The sequence below is a fragment of the Candoia aspera genome, chromosome 3 (genome assembly GCF_035149785.1).
Source record: "Candoia aspera isolate rCanAsp1 chromosome 3, rCanAsp1.hap2, whole genome shotgun sequence".
Lineage (NCBI taxonomy): Eukaryota > Metazoa > Chordata > Lepidosauria > Squamata > Boidae > Candoia > Candoia aspera.
Genome location: NC_086155.1, coordinates 59636203 through 59655099, shown reverse-complemented (window position 1 = coordinate 59655099; position 18897 = coordinate 59636203). Strand labels below are relative to the sequence as shown.

The 18897-nt window shown below is 39.2% G+C and overlaps 1 protein-coding gene across 1 annotated transcript in view; it reads right to left on the bottom strand.

The window, feature by feature from the left end:
- Positions 1–828: 828 nt before the first annotated feature.
- Positions 829–18897, bottom strand: part of LOC134494591 (fatty-acid amide hydrolase 1-like) — a 33179-nt gene continuing 15110 nt past the window's right edge. The window contains exons 5-15 of the mRNA XM_063299844.1: positions 18113–18319; positions 17556–17596; positions 15747–15871; positions 13655–13780; positions 10110–10207; positions 7286–7385; positions 5549–5589; positions 3971–4010; positions 2450–2558; positions 1258–1403; positions 829–1170 (exon numbers count right to left, since the gene is read on the bottom strand). Of these exons, the coding sequence (XP_063155914.1) occupies positions 1042–1170; positions 1258–1403; positions 2450–2558; positions 3971–4010; positions 5549–5589; positions 7286–7385; positions 10110–10207; positions 13655–13780; positions 15747–15871; positions 17556–17596; positions 18113–18319 (1162 nt within the window). The 3' untranslated portion in view covers positions 829–1041. The remainder of the gene's footprint in view (positions 1171–1257; positions 1404–2449; positions 2559–3970; positions 4011–5548; positions 5590–7285; positions 7386–10109; positions 10208–13654; positions 13781–15746; positions 15872–17555; positions 17597–18112; positions 18320–18897) is intronic.

The window sequence follows — 18897 nt, the reverse complement described above, 5'->3', positions numbered from 1 at the left end:
AAGCCATGCCATTGTTTTACAAAAAGTTGTAATTCCAGAAGAGAGAGTTGTATTAGCAGCAAACTTATCAAACAGAGCAAATACACTTAGATCTATTGTAGTGAGCTTTACAAAGCTGAAAATCTGGCCCAGGAAAAAGGGTGATGGACTTTAGCCTGTCTTAATTGATGCCAACATCTTGAAAATTAATGTATTTCTAAGTTGCTGAATAACTGAAAACATACTCTCATCTCTGCTCAGAGAAGATTACGGAAATCACTTTTATTAATACATTTACATTGGAATAATACCAAATGATGTCTTATATATAATCGCCAAGGAGAACGAATTCCTCAAATGTTTCCTATTGGTTCCATCCTCCATCCAAAGATACTCTGATTCCAAGAAGCACATTAAAACCTTCCCTTTCATTATTTTAGACCTGCTATGTTGTTAATCCATAGTGCTGGTGCAATGGTTGCCTATCCTAAAACACACTCAGACTCACAAGCAAGGGCTTGAATCAAATCTGGTTTATTTAAGAATAGTGTGCGAGTACAAAGAAAGCTGAGAATGAGCAGAAGCGTGCCAAATACAAACTAAAAACCCTTGGTGCAAATGTAAGCCCTCCCCCCGTACAACCATTTCAAGTTCCCCATCCCAGGTGCCCCTAACGAGTTCTGCTAATCAAGGGGTAAAAAGACCTTGAACACCAGCGATAACCCAAACACATTCCATCCCCAAGAAAACAGATAGACAGCCTGATACAAGGCCTCCCAGCAGCTCCCTCCCAACTGGAATGCGCGTCAGCACCATGGCATGCGAAATGTTACGATGTAAATCAAACACTGCAACGGCAAACATGACAGCTGGAACGGCACTGAATCTTCCAATGGAAATTATTTACAGGAGTGAAGCTCAACCCCTATATTCTTCTTCCCCTATATTTTCTCAACAAATTCATCAATAGTGACCCCCGTCTCAGTTTTTTTAATCTAAGTCAGTCCCCAAAGTCCATGGTTATTATGGTGGAACTTCATTCTGCTTCCGGTGATATCACATTCAATGTTTCCTTGATTTTTCCTTGGTTAGCATCTCCACTTCTTTCATGAACCGGAGACAGAGCTCTTCTTGCCACGGCAAAGCCACACACTGGACAGCCACAGGGAGTCCCACAGATTCTTTCACTGCCTACAAGGACAGAATAAGGAAAGGAGTTTTTTACAGCAAGTGTCAAATAAATGCTGCTGGCCACTGTCATGATGCAATTCCAAGTACCTTTGCAAATAATTTGTCCCCAGAATCATTATAGTGTCCTTTGAAACTCTTTAGCTCCTCCTCATCTTCCTTCGTCACAGTTGTAACTGGTACCACCCCGGCAGGGAAGTCCAAATAGTTATATAAGATGGTATAACTAATTAACTCTGTACAGACAAAACACACAAGATACATAAAGTGGCTACTCAGCTCTCTTGAGCAACTTGCAATGATTAACAGCACAGGGAAGACAGTACTTCGTAATTCTAATCACAAGTATCCCCTCTCCACCCTACAGATGAGAAAATTATTTGGAAAAACTGAAGTTGATCTCAAGCAACTAATAATGTAGAAGTTCAGACACAGAAGGTCCCATGTTTACAGCCCTATGTGCTGTCCCTAACTTTCTGGTCTTTAAGAAGACACTCAAAACAGTTTATTCTGCAGGCTGTGCAGATAATGATGACCATCTGACTGCCTTAGAGACTGTATTCTTAAATTAAATTCCCAAAGTCTTCAGTCTCTCTATTTAAGAGGAACTTAGAAATACTGTCTGGACTGTCACAAAAATTGTAGTTACGTATTCTTGGAAGGATGAATGTGTACCAGATTCTAAAGGTTGGCTGAATTAAAACTGTCATCTCTCAGCCTTTAAAATGGCTCTTCAGGCAAGATCAAACACGATTCAGCCAACCCCACGTGAAGGTCTCTGCCTCATTGTACAGTGCACTTACTAGACAGACATGTTCAGTAGCAGCTATTTGTCTCTTATAAACTGTAACTGAGGTAAGATGTTCAACATCAACATGAAACATGCTATGTGAACTCTTTCACTTATAATCCAGGATGGAGCCATGCCTACTAGGCCCTGCCTTTCCTGCGCAGTGTGGCAAGATCCAAAATGGGGATTTATTAGGGTTGTGCAGTGCTTCAGATTCAAAAGTGAAAACTCCTTGAAGCAGACATCCCTTTTCTTTGGGACAGTACAGCCACCTGATCCTCAGAAAAGATCTGTTTGGTTTAAAGAGCTGCAAACAAGCACTATATTTGCACCCCCATGTGTCACCCCATGAATTTTTTGCCCCAACATCAAAGCACACCACAGCCCTAGGATTTACTCACATTTGGTTGAATAGGAGTGGGACACTCTGTGCCATTCTAAAGGATATCAACATGCTTCTAAGACTTGGTTTTCCAAGTCACAAAAACATACCTGGTAGTATTCCCGAAAGCCCCATTTTAAAAGCAGGACCTATTGCAGGACAAAGCAGCACATCCAGTTCCAGTCTTTTCCATTCTGCAGTGAATTCTCTGCACCATTCCTAATGATAAGAGATCAATTTACGTATCAGGGCTACCTTTTATTTCTCAGTGAATAAACCTGGCATCCAGAAATACAATGGCATCTGGTAGGGGCAGAAGGACAGATAGCATAGCAAAGGTGGGCTTCTGAGTTGCTGTTCCTTGAACAACCGCCTTCTAGACACCCAACATTAACTCTCTCTCCTAGGGCAGTGCAGTGCCACTGTATAGAGAAGCCCCTCCCCCTGTGAAACCTTGGAGAGTTGGTGCTACTAGATGAACCAATGGCTTGATTTGGAATAAAATGCTCTTTTTCTAGAGCAAAGAATATTTTCCTGATTTAATGTTGAACGAGGAAACACATGGTGTTGCCAAATAATGTATTTATCCTGTACATTCTTCAAAATGCTAAACTGTACAGACAGTCCTTGTTTAACAACTGCCCTGTTTAGCAACCGTTTGAAGTTACAATGGCACTGAAAACGTAAATTTACAACTGGTCCTTGTACTTATAGCTGTCACAGCATCCTCGCAGTCACGTTCGCAACCTGCAGGTGTTTATGACAGTCGCAGTGTCCTGCAGTCACGCAATTGCCATTAATGCACTTCATAGCTGGCTTCCCGCAAGCAGTCAATGGGGAAGCCGGTAGTGAAATTGCAAGTCGCAGTCATGTAATGTCTCGCTTAATGACCTGCAGTGACTCGCTTAATGACCGCAGCCAGAATGACATTGTTAAGTCCAGCGTGGTCACGTGATGTTTCGCTTAATGATTGCACCACTTAGTGATGGAGTTTCCTATCCCAACTGTGGTCATTAAGCAAGGACTACCTGTATTTCTGTCACGGAAAATGTCACTGAATAACAGAGCATAAATACAAGAAAAATAGACAGGTCTGTGGTAGGCATAGCAGGACATGAGAAATGCACAAGTAACAATTTCATCCTACATTTCAGTTCTGCTCCTCCCCTGCAAAAAAATTCTGCAGACACCACAAATCTTTGTACATAAGCAGCTGATATTCAACTTAAAACAGTCATTTAAAGGAAAGAACAGCTTCCCACACAGGTATGTCAGAGCTGGTCTTCATTATGAAATATCCACAGAGACAGCATTCGCAACAAGGCCATCTTTACTGATTTGGCATCCTCCAAATATGTTAGATTTTAGTTACCAATACCCCCACTCAGCATGGCCAATAGTTGGAGATCATGGGAGGTACAGAAGACCAACACAAATGGAAAGCATCAGACTACAGAAGAATGATCTCAAAACTTATTGGGTTTTCCTGTTATACAACAGTTTTAAATAAACGCTTTAAATCTGTGGTCTGAGGCTGAAAAAGACCATGCTATTTTCTCTACATGCCTCAGAAAATATCTACACAGGCAAGATTTTTATGGAGCTTGGGAAGATTCCAAAAGAAAATTTACCTCAACTTCCAAGTGGTATTTCCAAAGCTCTTTTATAGACCTAAAGATTCAAAGAAAACAGATGAACAACAGATGCATGGAACTGGCTTTCTAGGTTCATGACACATAATAGTTTTCCCCAACCTGGTGCTATACAGCTATGCTGACTTCAATTCCTCTGGATGAATGGAGCTGAAAGTCTAATGCATTCAGTGGGCACAAGACTGGAGAAAGGTATTATACAGTAATGGCAGTAAAGTTATCACATTAACTTTGGCAAAATAAACTAAATGTTGCTGAGATCATCAATATGGAGATCAAGAAGTATTTGTAAGAAGCATCAGTGGGAAGGAAATGTAGTTTTTAAAAATCCCTTCTGATATATACCAACCTATTTTCTTCTTATCCCAAATTACTTCCCTCTGCAAGTTAGGATGAGAAGGGGAATGACTGAACATAGTTCATACCAAGGAAGGATTAAGCAGTATTTCCCAACCCATAGTGCTCTCCTCCAGCAAATGCCACCTCATATTTTTCCTATAAAGTCAACACAAGGAATGGTATTTTGTTCCCATGTTATTTAGATTTGCCTTTACCTTGAAAGGGACAATATATGGACAATATATGAAGGCACAACGTATCTTTTAGCAAATGTCAAAGGAACCATGCATCCAAAAACAGCTGCTTGCTAGAATTGTTGGCTTCAAAAGTTATATTATGGAGTCTTCATAATTTTAAGAACACATGTCTAGCATTCACTATAGCAGAGAACAATTAAAACAAGTGCATAGAAAACTACTGAAAAAGCAGGGGTTGGCAAAATGTTCACAAAAAGGGTACTACTGCATGATTTTTCATGTTAAAGGTGCTAAATGATAGTTTCAAAATAATGTTAAGTTATTCTGTGAAAACCCAGAGCTTTCACAAGATTTAAGAAATAAAATTTAGTGTTAATTTTGAGGTAGATGGGAGCAATTTCATTCTAGTTAGTTCTGCATATAGGTAAAGGTAAAGGTTTCCCTTGACATTAAGTCCAGTCGTGTCTGACTCTAGGGGGTGGTGCTCATCTCCGTTTCAAAGCCGAAGAGCCGGCGTTTGTCCGTAGACACTTCCGTGGTCATGTGGCCGGCATGACTACACGGAACACTGTTACCTGCCCGCTGAAGCGGTACCTGTTAATCTACTCACATTTGCATGTTTTCGAACTGCTAGGTTGGCAGGAGCTGGGACTAGCAACGGGAGCTCACCCCATCACGTGGATTTGAACCGCTGACCTTCCGATCGGCAAGCTCAGCAGCTCAGCGGTTTAACCCGCAGCGCCACCGTGTCCCTAGTTCTGCATATACATAGCCTCTTATACGGGTACTCTACAGCTGTAGTTCTTTGGAATCACATATGAAACTCATCCCACAGGTCCTTGTTTTATGCTAAACTACTGCTGGAAAACCTTACTGCAGATGCAATAATGTCTGCTTGGTTAAAAGCATATTCACCACAAATTCCATCCAAACAGGAACCATAACATCAGGAAGCAAAAAACCACCAACTTACTACAGAGACAACATTGAGAGAGATGTTAATTAATCCACCAATATTTACCTTTTACGCACATTCCTCAAATTTCTTGACATACGAATATTCTAAGGAAAGAAAAAAAAAAGAAAAAAGAAAAGTGCCATACCTGAGGTTGATTTAAAAATAAATGGTAAAGACTCTTAAATATTATATTTTAGTAAAATCTTAGAATGAAACACAACTAGCCCAAGAAGTAGCCAACCCATTTCTCTAACCTTTCCTGGCTGGGAACAGTAGTCCCAACCCATTTGGAAGGCTGAAGGTTAAGGAAGTTCAGTTGTTTCAGTGCAGCCTGATTTTTCTACATCAAATTCATGTATAGACATTATATTAACTATGAGCATGTCAAAGCTAGATTGTTCACAGTTGGTGTAGGGTAGTTGCTAAAATCACAGACTAGACTGTGGAAACCCAGTTTCCAGTCCACCATCAGCCATGGAAACTCACCGGGTGACTTTGAACTAGTCATTTTCTCTGCTCAACCTACCTCGCAAAGTTTTTGTTGGGGGGATAAACTGAAGGGAGATCCTGACATAAGCTGCCTTGTGTTCCTGAGGTAAAGGCAGCATATAAATCTAACTTCATTACCGTCACCATTATCACCACCACCACCTAACTGTGCAACCCTCCTCTGCCCCCCCACATCACGCTGTTCTCTATTCCAAAATGATACACATTTCTGAATTGGGGAAAATGCATGCCCTGAAATTTAGCTGTGATTTTTTAAAAGCAATTTAGTATCAATCTGCTCACTGTGTGTCATTTCTTCTGAACTTTATAGGAACCTTGAGTATCCCATGGTGAGCCTGCAAGGTGGCTCTATGTCGTCAAATGACTCTTCTTTTTCTGCAGTCTTAGGTTTTTATGTTTCCTTTTTATTTAAGTTTGAGAATTCTATGGTTTTTATTGTTATTATGTTTGTATACCACCCAGAATCACACTTAATGAGATGGGCGGCTATATAAATTTGCCTAAATAAATAAATACATCTTTCTTTCTTATTGGGAAGAGAAGGGAGAAAGGTACTTTAAGGGAAAGTGGAACTGCTTAGATAGGGGACATCTATCTCAAGAGCATGGATTAGGTTTCCCTCTCATGTCCAGAAGGGTACACTGTGATATCAATTACATGTTTTTAAGTATATAATATCGAAGTCCAGAATCCTCTATTTTAAAAAAGGCCCAAAATTGTCAAGACTTCATCTGTATCTCCATACACAACTAGAAAGAGACAATGTGTGTGTTAATAGATTTCACATCTTAGGTTTTGATTTATACTTTCCCCCATCTTTTGAATGGATAAACCTGTTGTTGCTGCTACAAAATTACGCAAGATGCAGTATCTGAAAAACAACTTTGATTAGAGAATGAATGCTCAAAGTTCCAAGGGACAAGCAAATGTCAGGAGAATGTGAAGATTAAGCTAGCTTTCTGATACACCGTGAAAGATACATATCAATGCAAATATAAATAGTTACAAGTACTGACATATCCTATAGCTATCAAAAGAACCAGATTTGCACTGTTACCTATTTATTATGATAATGTAATCGCATAACTCAGCCATACTGGCTTTCACATGTTTTTTGGCAACATTGCCTTAATATTATTCAATATATTTTTACTGATTAAGCAAAATTTTTTTGCAATGAAGAATAACGAGTCCCAGCAATAATATGTGAACTCTTCTCACCTAAGGTACTCCAATCTTAATGATCTGTGTGTCCTCTGTGCAAACTGAATAGCAAGAGACAAGGCTTACTATTGGTCTGATGATCCAGGATAGGACTCTTCGTATCCAATAAGGCAATCTTAGCAGCAGCAGGACAGCCTTTAGGTTTGGATCTTCAGGCTCACCTTCGCTGAAAGGCAACCAAGACAACCCAAGTACGTAAGTAAGATGCTAAGATAATTTTCACAATGGATGTTACCTTCCAATTCCAGGGCACCAGCTATCACTATTAGCATCCAGGAATGTCTATCATGTAAATTAGCAATTCCGATTAATCCGTAAACCAAAGGAAAAATCCTACTAAATCAGACACAGAGGCCATCTAGTCAAACATCCTATTTAAAACAGTGGCCCTACAGACACCCCCCCCCATTATTTTTAATGCCCCCGCATAACTTTGCATTCCACTGAAAATTTAGTTCTTTCTCTATTCATCCCATCTGTTAAAAGGAAAAAAAAGTGGGCTTAATGCAGAATCTTACTTCTCTCCATTGCAAAAGCTATCCATTTATTCTAATCTTTGTTCTAATCTTCTTTAACCTGTTACTGATTTACAGAAGGACCTCTTCTCTTATCTCATTACTCCTAAATTTCCTCAAGGGTTTCCAATGAAGGACTTTTATCAAGAGCTGTTTGGGAAATTCAACTATGCTATGACTGAGCGGTCCTAGTATGCTGCCAATACAAGGTTTGTTATAATAAGCTACAGCAGCCGAGTTCATCTATCACACTAATCTAAAATCAAGCAAACTATATTATGGCTTAAAACGATGTGCAAATCCAGCCAATGTCTATTATTTACCCAATCAACATGTTTGGCAATGCTCTCCGAATCATTTTAGAAGGCTAACAAGGCAGTGCTTCTCTTTGAAAAACGTATCCAATTCTTCTTCAACAACACTTTCCTGCCTATACATTTAATTGTTTTAATTGTATTTACATTTATCTATGCAACATAGACACCAAGATTAACTCACTGTAATTTCTTGCTGGATCCCTGGATCCATTTTTTTCAAACAGTTATTGTAATTATCTTCCAACCCCAACTAAGAAGATTGACTTCAATTGCAAGTTACATAAAGTTGCAAGATAATCAACTGTCACACAATGAAACTCATTAAGGTCTCTTATTTCTTGCTGATTCCATTTCATTCCCACTTTTCAAAAGCACACTCTAAAAACTCCCATAAAATGGTTTGTGCTTTTAAACATGTCCAGTTCATCTGTAGTAAAAACTGATTCAAATAAATTAAGTATCTCCTGGGCTGATTCCTTGGTTCTGCTATATTGGAAGCTTTTTATTTGAATTCATTTTAGCAGGTTACTTCTCAAATTCATTTTTTGCTTTTTTTTAAAGAAATTATCTGTATCCATCCATCCAATGTACTTTTTAAAAAGGTGAACATTTGTCTGTGTGTATGTGTGTCTTCCTCATTTCCTTACTAAGCAGGTCCTCTCTAAAATGAGTGTTAATGTGATGTAGCAGTTAAGGTGCCAGACTGGCATGGAGAAAGACACAGGTCCTAGTCCACTTTAGGCCACAGAAGCTCATTGGGTCAAACAGGGGCCATTCACTCTTGCTCAGCCCAATTTACCCCACAGGATTGTAGTTGTGCAGCAGAATGGGGGAAGAGTGCTATGTATGTCACCTTGGATACCTGAAGGAGAGGTAGTATGTATGTATGTATGTCTAATAAATAAATAAAATGTTACCAAGACTTCCATTTTCTAAAAAAACTGTGTTCTTTTCTCTTATGATTTCCTTGATGTTCTCTATAGCCATTCTGGCATCCATTCAGATTGATGTACACATTTCCTCTACACGGTGAGTGATATGCTATTTGACATTGTATTACACAATTTAATTCTCTCAACTATATTGATTTGTTGCATTGATACACTACTTTGAATTCTTGTATATTTGTGTATCTTGTTCCCAGATTTTAATTTTAACCTGACAGTGATCCTGGAATATTAGGCCGAGAGACAGTAAATATTTAAAGTGAGCTTTATGATTAAATGGAGATTTGAAGCTGAATTTTGTCCATTTAAACATCAAGCAGGATACTATACTGCCTGTATTACTGTAGGAGGCTGTTTTATATGGTATTACATTCCGCCACATACCTACAGGTAGTCCTCGTTTACTGACTGCCTCATTTAGCGACTGTTTGAAGTTACAACAGTGTAAAAAATGCAGCTTTGCAACCAATCCTTGCATTTATGACTGTTGCAGCATCCCATGGTCACATGATTGCCATTTGGGCATTTTGCAACTGGAGCGCATTTATGACCATCGCAGCATCACAATCACGTGATCACCATTCACGTGCTCCACAATTGGCTTCTGACAAGCAGAGTTAATGGAGAACATGAAAATCACAAGTCATGGTCACGTGCTGTCTCGCTTAACAACCACGGTGATTCACTTAATGATCAAATGGGAATTGACATTGTAAGCCCATCACGGTCATGTGATTTTCTGCTTAGTGACCACGCCTCTTAGCAAGCGAGTTGTCAGTTCTAATTGTGGTCACTAAGTGAGGACTACCTGTAGTATTTTTGATCCGTAATAAAAATAAGGCTTCCAGCAGAGTTACGGATGTTGTAGTTTGAAGCAAGGGAAAAAAAGATTCATACAACTGAAGTTCACTGACAACAGCACAGGTCCCAAATGTTTCATTCACAGCAGCTTTTAGCATCAGAAAACTTAAAACCCTGTCTCTCAGCCTACTGAAAATCATTGGAAACTCAGGATAAGAAAAGGGGGAAAAATCATTTCCACAAAATAAGCCTTCTACTCCTCTTGTTCCCTCAGATGCACATCTCAGACTAGAGAAAACACAATACTTACAAAGACTGTAAGAAAGTGGCACCACCATCAACAAAAAAACTTGCAGTATTTAAGTTGCTCATAAAATAGCTCATGTCACATGCCTCAAAGGGGACCAACTAAAGAGAAATGAGAGAACATTTTAAAAGTTTTTTTTAATTGCTTTATATGCAGGAGGAAATACTACAATCATATATTCATGTCTTAAACACAGACTACAAGGAATCACAGAGATCAGACTTTCTACCATGTCACTAGAAACTCAATTCATAAGCAGAAAGTGACTCAGAAAAAGACATTTCTCTAAATCAGTGCTTTTCAAATTTGGCGACTTTACGATGTGTGGAATTCCCCAGCATCCCGACTCAGAAATGCTGGGAGTTGAAGTCTTAAAGTTGCTAAGTTTGAGAAACACTGCTCTAAATCAACAAAAGGATAAACATTTATTCAGTTGCACGTGATTCAATTTTCCACTTTGGAAAGGCTTGTACAACTCTACTAAAAGTTAACAGATGTTCCATAAAACGGCAGTCCTGTGTAACGACCACTTGGAAACAACCTGAAGGCCTTCTTGTATATAAAGATTTTTCTACATTCATCAAATAAAGTCAAATTCTTTAAATGTTGTATGGTGGGACACCAAAAATGGTGTAAGAATAAGCAAATTACACAAAGGTGAAGGCAAAGTGAACCAGAATACAGTATTCAAATACTTAAAAGCAAAGTCAGCCTGGTTTCTCTTCAGCTCATATGAAACTCCAACCTTTATTAATAACAGGCAGTGCAGTGGAGATACAGTAGTAGAGAGGGAAGGAGGGAAAGCCCAGATGACACTTATTTGAAGTTTTGCCCTCTCCTTCTTGACTGTAGCCCTAACAAAAATCTCTCGTGCCTCCTGATGTTCCCCTCAGAAACAGACCTCCCCTAAAATACTGATGAATTCTATTTTGTTAGTTTCTGCAATGCCAGATTCATGGAAAGAAGCTAACACTGCACTCTTACCAAAGGAAGGGCAAGACCCTTCTTTAATTAAGAATTATAGACCAATTTCACTGCTGAACAGTGACTATAAAATATTTGCTTCTGTACTGGCTGAAAGAATGAAGAAAATTCTACAGGAATTCATTCACCATGACCAATGTGGGTTCTTACCCAGAAGACAGTTAAAAGACAATGTAAGAGTTGTTTTGGACATTATAGAATATCTACAATATCATGATGATTGTCAGGTGGCTCTTATCTTCTTAAATGCAGAGAAAGCCTTTGATACTTGGAACTGGAATTTTATGATTAAAATCTTGGAAATTATGGACTTTGGGGGACATCTTATCAGGGAAATAAGTCAATTTATACATCTCAAAAGGCAAATATCATAGTGAATGATGAGTTAACTGAACGTCATATACAAAAAGGAACAAGACAAGGATGCCCTTTGTCACCTTTGCTCTTTATTTTAGTGCTGGAAGTTTTTAATAGAGACATTAGAAGAGATGAACAAATAAAGGGCTTAAAGGTTTAAAAAGATGATTTTAAACTGAGGGCTTTTGCTGATGATTTAGTTTTGACATTACAGCATCCTTTGGATACTGCAGAACAGCTGATGAAGAAACTGAAATTGGCAGATCTTAAGCTGCTCAGAGTCACTTGCTGAGATGGGCAGCTATAGAAATAGAATAAATAAATAAATAAAGTAAATAAAGTAAATAAACAAAAAACAAAAATGTTAACCAAAAACATGACCTTGTCCAATCAAGAATTGTTGATGGGTAAGCCCAGTTTCAAGGTTGAAAAAAAGGTGAGATACCTGGGGGTGATTTTATCAACTAGGAATAGTATGTTGTGTCAGAATAATTATGTTAAAATTTGGAATGATGTGAAAAAGGACTTGCTGAGATGGGAAAAATTATAACTGTTTCTTATGGGGAAAATTTCTGTGATTAAGATGAATGTTTTGCCTAGGATGTTGTTTCTTTTTCAGACTCTACCAATTTTGATGATAGATTTACAATTTAAACAATGGCAGAGAGATATTTTGAAGTCCATTCGGCAAGGCAAGAAACCAAGAATTAAATACAAATTGTTACAAGATGCCGAAGAACTAGGAGGTTTGGGTTTGCCTGCTTTTAAATTGTATTTTGATGCTTGTTTGCTTTGGATGAAGGAATGGTTAACTTTGAAGAACAGGAAATTATTGTATCTTGAAGGACATGAACTGAGATTTGGGTGGCATGCTTATTTGTGGTATGATAAAGTTAAAGTTAATAAGGATTTTAAAAATCATTTTGTTAAGAGTGCCATACTGAGAGTTTGGAACAAATATAAAGCAAGATTGTCTCCTAATGTATCACTGTGGTTGTCACCTCATGAAGCATTTGTCAGAAGAGAACATGCGGGAGGAACAAGTTGGTTAACTTATAAAGATTTGTTAAACTTTGAGGAGGGTGAGCCGAAGCTTAAAACAAGGGAAATGTTAAGAGTTGGAAGGTTTTACACGTCATTGGTTTACTTTATGTGCAGTTCTCAGAATGTTTTAAAGCCGATAAAAAGAACTTTAAATTTGTTAATAAAACAACTCCATTTGAAATGGAACCTTGTATAAATGATGAACATGTTATTACTAAGATATATAAAATGTTGTTACGAATGAATCTAGAAGATGAACATGTTAAAAGAATGTATGATTAAATGGGCCAAGAACTTTGGATATGGTATTATGTTGGAGCAATGGGAAAGTATGTGGAATAAAGGTTTGAAAATTACTTTGAATTATAATTTAAAGGAGAATTTTTATAAAATTATGTATCATTGATATTTAACTTAAATAATGGAGTAACAAATGTTTGTTGGAAATATTCTCTTGGCGAAGGGACTTTTTATCATCTTTGGTGGACTTGTGAAAAAGCTAAAAAAATTGGGATCAAATATGTGTTAATATTCAAAAGATTCTCGAAGTGGACTTTAAAAAAAAAACCCAGGACTGTTTCTTTTCAGTCTGACGGAGAAGCAGCTTGAGAAACAACATGGGACTTTGCTTTTATGCATGATTACAGCAGCAAGATTATTGTTGTATGCACAACAATAAAAAGATCCAGAGATACCTACAGTGGAAGACTGGATTATTAAACTGGTGGAGCTGGCCCAAATGGCTAAGTTGACAGCGTTAATAAGAGAAAATACTGCTTCTGGATTTATTTGTAGTTGGCAACTTTTAGATTGCTTGCTTGTGTCAGAAAAAAATGAAGCTTTGATTTTGGGTTTTAGTGATTAAATGGTTTGCTTTGATAGAAATAATATTACTAAGGTAATGTTACTAAGGTTTAACCAATATTAAGAGGTTATATTTGCAAATTTACTTATATCCGTATTGGAGAAAGCCGAAGTCACTTTCCGTTTCCACTTTCTATCTCCTTGTACTTTTACAGTTTTATCTTTTTCCTTTAGTTCTACACTCTAGCTTTTCTATACTCTATATTTTGTATTTTAATTATACTTTGAAACAGCTAGTAAAATTCTTACATATATAAAAAAAGAAACAGACCTCCCTTCTTCCCAGTAAGTATACATACCACATGGCCATTTATTTCCAGAAGCTCCTTAGTTTCCAGCACAGCCCGTCTCATGGAAGGGCTTGGCATGCTATAGGAATTAGTGACATAATAACCTATTCTGAGGGGAGCAGAGCTGGTATACACCTGGAGCAAAAGAAGAACAAAAAAAAATTCCAGAACAATTGATCATGGTAGATGCTTTAGAGTAGGACACCACACGGGGTAAATCAGCACTAGATTAGCTATGGGAACATCCATTTCTCAGTCACTTCAGCAGTTCTTTATCACAATGTTAAGTCTGCTTGTGTGAATATCAGCCCACTGATTTAACTCCAGAGGCACCAGCAAAGGGTGCTTAGGTTAATTATGAAAGTTCCCTAGCCAACAGCTCTGGAGCACAGCACCAAATCATGAAATGATTTCCCAGTGTGAAGAAAACTCTCCATGATGGAAATTTAAAAGACAGGGATGCCTCAACAGAAAAAGGCCAGTCTTCAGAAGACAGTGAGATCTGAAGCAGGTCCTCAGCATCTGAGCACAACACTAACACAGGTTCAAGGGGAAAAAAGAAGATGGTCCTTTCAATATCCCTTTCCCTGTGGGCAAACACGCAACACATTTTCACAGCCGAGAGCTGACTTGATTTACCATTATATTTCTGAAGCTGAGAGACAAAAGGGGCAGGGTGATTATGTAGTGCATGTGGACAGGCCGTAACTCTGGGTTTTATTTTCTAAAGTTTGAGTGGGGTGGTAGGATTGCATTTTGAGACACACTAAGCCTGTAAGGCTACTGGGAGTATCTTATTACTTGGTTTCTTCCCAAGCATTACTAATGCATATTTACTTTAAAACTATCACTTCTCTCAGTGAAATGCAAAAAAGCAGAGGGGCACTCCTCAGCTTTTATGTATTTCTGTTACCTGTTAGAGGTAAAATGGTGTATATTCATTTTCTGGAGATCTGCCTATACAGGCAGTCTCCACTTAATGACCATTCGTTCAATGACTGTTCAAAATTACGACGGCAGTGAAAAAATGGACTTATGAACTGTGCCCGAAATCATGACTGTTGCAGTGCCCCTGCAGTCACATGATCAAAATTTGGGTGCTGGGCAGCCCACCCGCATTTACAACTGCAAGGGTGCTTCAATTCCTCCCACCCACATGTCTCCCCCCCCATCTCTGCCCTTTTGGAAGCCCTGCTCCCTGCCTTGTGGGGTGGCAAGCAGACTGGAACTGCGCAGCTCTGGTATTGCAGGAAGCCCTGAGCCACAGCATTGGAAGAAACTGCAAAAGCATTCCATAGGCTCTGATAGCGTAAGCTTCTGAAAACAGTGTTCTGAAGGGAGCCACGTGGACAAATGATCGCCGGAGAAGCTGGTCCAAAAAGGAGTCAGCAAGGCGCTTCTGCTTAGCCCACAGCAGATGGGTGAAAGAGATGAAACGTCGGTGCAAGGAAGGCTGGGCTGGGACAGTTGCAGTTTAGTCCTGTGCTGTGGCTCTGGGGCTTCTTGCAGCCCCAAAGCTGCACAGTTCCAGTCTGCTTGCTGCCCCGCCAGGCAGGGTGTAGGGCTTCCAAAAAGGCAGAGTTGGGGGGGAGACAGGCGGGTGGGGGAGCCGACGGCAGTGTTTGGGGCTGGGAGGGACGAAGCCTGGAACGGCTTGGACTGGAGTCAGTGCTCGGGCTAATGACCAGTAAAATTCACTTAATGATGGCAAGGGGAATTGCCAGGATTGCTGTCGCTAAGCGATGCCATCTTGTCTTACAACCACACTGCTTAGTGACAGAAATTCCGGGCCCAATTACCATTGTTAAATGAGGACTACCTATATGTAGAAACAACCCATATTGATAGTAGCTTCTTAAAGGCAAGATGATGATATTTTATTGATAATCCCCCTTTTTCATCATGCTACTCAGGGAACTCTCTGGCCAGCTCCTTAACTCTATTTCCCCCCCCCCTTTTCTGGGGTGATGCAACTACCGCACAATCCCAGGCAAAGGCATAGCTTCTTTAAGGGAGTGGTAATGGCTGCAGCAAGCACACCCACTCCTAATGGCTGCAAGCACACCATCAGGGCACTTTGCTAGCAGGATCGTTACCTTACCTGCTCATCAAAAGGAAGAGGTGGCACTGTGGGATCCAACTGGAACATTTTTTTGCACAAGAGAGCTCTTAGGCAAAGGGCAAGGCTGTCAACATCCCGTGACATTGGTCCCATGCCAGCAAAAACTGGAAGGAAGAAACAGGCAAACAGAAGGCAGGTAGCCTTTTAGGACTCAGGAAATTCTGAGAGGAAAGTTTCAACTACTGAAGCTCACAAAAAGTGGTAACTCCTAAAGAGACATATCATTCCCTACTTTTCAGAATGAATGACCTCTCTTCCCCATCTGAACTGTTGGTAAGAATGTAAAAAAAGCAACTTTTTAATACAGTGGGATATCAGAAAAGAGTTAAAGAATATTGCAAACATAAAGTCATTTGTCTTCTCTTTTATTTTCATCCTGTCTCCAACCTTCTTTTTGGGGGGGAACGTTGTTGAGAAGGTGGTTGGTTTGCAGCTCCAGAAAGCCCTGGATGAAATTTCTTATTTTTACCCTTTTCAATCAAGTTTCAGATCAGGTGTCAGTCCTTTGAGGTTGTTCAGACAAGAAGCACCAGCCATGAGTACTAACACTACCTTTATTGTAAGGTTACAGTTAACAGAAAATTGCAAGTCTGAAAGTATCTCTCCCCTCCCTTACATTTACTCTGCTGAAAACTAAGGAGGGTCCCTTCTAAGACACTTTCTCCACCCAACTCCTTCAGACTCAGATTTCATTTATCAAACCATTGTCTAGGCTTCGACTCTTCCTCCCAAGGTCATTCCCACATACCATTACACCAGTGTAGAATACTGAGATGCCACTGATCACAGTTGTGGATTATCTCTGGGGAAGATTGGGAAGGGGTGGTATATCAATCCTGGCTGTCCCTGATCTCTCAGTAGCCTTTGATCATGGTTCATGATCAAAGCCTTTGATCATTCTAGAACAACTTTGGGGGCTGGGATTGGGTACCCAGCCTTGCAGTGGTTCTTCTCCTTCCTCCAGAGCCAATTCCAGGTGGTGTTGGGAGAGATCTAGCCTTAGATCCCAACTTCTTCCAGGTGCAATTCAAAATGCTAGTTATCATGTCACATCTCACATGTCACAACTTGTGAGACTGCCTATCTCCAACTGATTCTGTCACACGAGGTCCAGCAAGGTGGGCATGCTCCAGGTCCACCCTATAAAACAGTATCATCTGGCAGGACCTAGGAGGCATCCCTTCTCTGTCATGGCAGCTTCCCTGTGGAAGAACATCCCCATTGGATGGCCCTGACCCTGCTGGTTTCCTGTAAGGCCTTGAAGACATGGCTTTTCCCTCAGACATTGGGACAGGGTGCTGGAGGAGCCCTGCTGTAACAGTTGGAGTATTGAATGACTGTGGGTTGGCCGTGGTTGTGCTATGTGTTTTTGTGCTGTTCTTTATGTTTTGGGTTTTAATCCTTTGTTATCCATGCAGAGTTACAATTTGCAAGTTGGGAAGCCGTATAAATCAAATAATAAATAAATAACCTAGGAAACAGCAAGCAACATGCTTGAAGCTTTTTCTGGCAGGTTCCTGTTAGAATTCTCCACATCCACTGCTAATTTCAAAAACTTTCTCTTTTAAAAGAGAAGATGACAATAAAATATTCAGATAACAGAGCATGATTGTCACTAGCATTATGTTATTAGATCTGAGTTCACACTTTTTGAAAGGCTGTCAGCATTTTTAAAATGTACTTTGTAGAAATTGGTGAAATTGTTATTTGCAGAACAAGAATGTCAAAGTGTTACTTATTTACTTGAGTCAGACTTCCCATTTATATAATCAAATGATAGTATTTTACCTGATCTCTGACCAGGGATACTCGGAACAATTCCTTTTTTGCTACGAAAACATCAAAACAGTAGTTTTAGCAAAGCTATCAAGACTCCCCATTTTCAATATCAACTCCACTTTATGTTCTAAAGGGGAACTCCTTCAGGACCTAGCACAGATGAAATGTTGAGAACATTTCCAGCTCACACTAACTAAAATAGCCAAGATTCTAGCCAAGCCTATTAGACTAGATAAACAAATATAATCCATAAACACTGGAAGTTCACAACATTTTGACTAGGGTACAGTAGGGAAAAACAGGACAGCCTATTCAGATGTTAAACAGAGCTTACTTGAGATAAGTGGACATAAAGTTGTAGCTGTCCAAAGCAATTCAACAAAGGTTGAATGACACAAGATTTTACTATGCAATGATCTGACTTAATTTTCACTATTTGAGTTATTAGTTTCCCCCATTCTTGACAATTCCTACCTACATAGTTACAATAGATCAGGAAACTGAGAGGAATAATCCACATATTTTAAATAAACCGTATATTTTAAGGGGCAACCATTGTGTACAACCTAATTCTGTTGCTAGTGGTTTTCAAACCACAAATTCCACAAAAGCCACTTGGGATACGAATGCTGCCTCCAACATCTGTGCCAATGCCCAGAATGGATCCTCCACTTTTAATAAGAGCTCCTTCTCCTCCTGATGAACCACCAGGGCTTTTAGTGTGATCCATAGGATGCACTGTTTGTCCAAAGATCGGGTTACTGCAGGCATAGCTGAAAAGAGAAAAAATACTGTCAGCAATTGGTCTTGGAATAGTTCCAAATTCTTTCCTAATAGTCCTTCCAGGTAGAGATCTAAGAGTATGATCCAATTGGCCTTTTGAAGAAATTATAGTATAGCCCTTGCTTAGTCTTGCCCTGTAATCTGAAACAATGCTATTTACACTTTGTCTCTTAATAAGGATTTTTTTTTCCCTTTTCAAGTAGCTACCACTATATATAAAGGCCAAAGAAAATCTTGCAAACAGAAGCTGGCAACCTTTTCTGATACCATCACTGGGCCAAATATATAAGTACACCTATGTAATATCTTAAAGATGGTCAACATTTTGTAAGATTTCCAAATTATAAGATTTCAATAGTTTCATTTTCAAATTTCACAAAATTCTGGTGGTCTTATTCCAAATCTCACAAGATTTCAAGTGAGCAGTGTTAAGTGCATCTTTCTCTCAACCATAAAAAAAGTAACAAGTCTTCACATTTTTTGAATTGTGAAGTGGAAATGATGATTATAATAAAGTATTACCTCAAATAGCATTTTCCAAAATGATAGTTGCCCAAGAGCCAAAAAA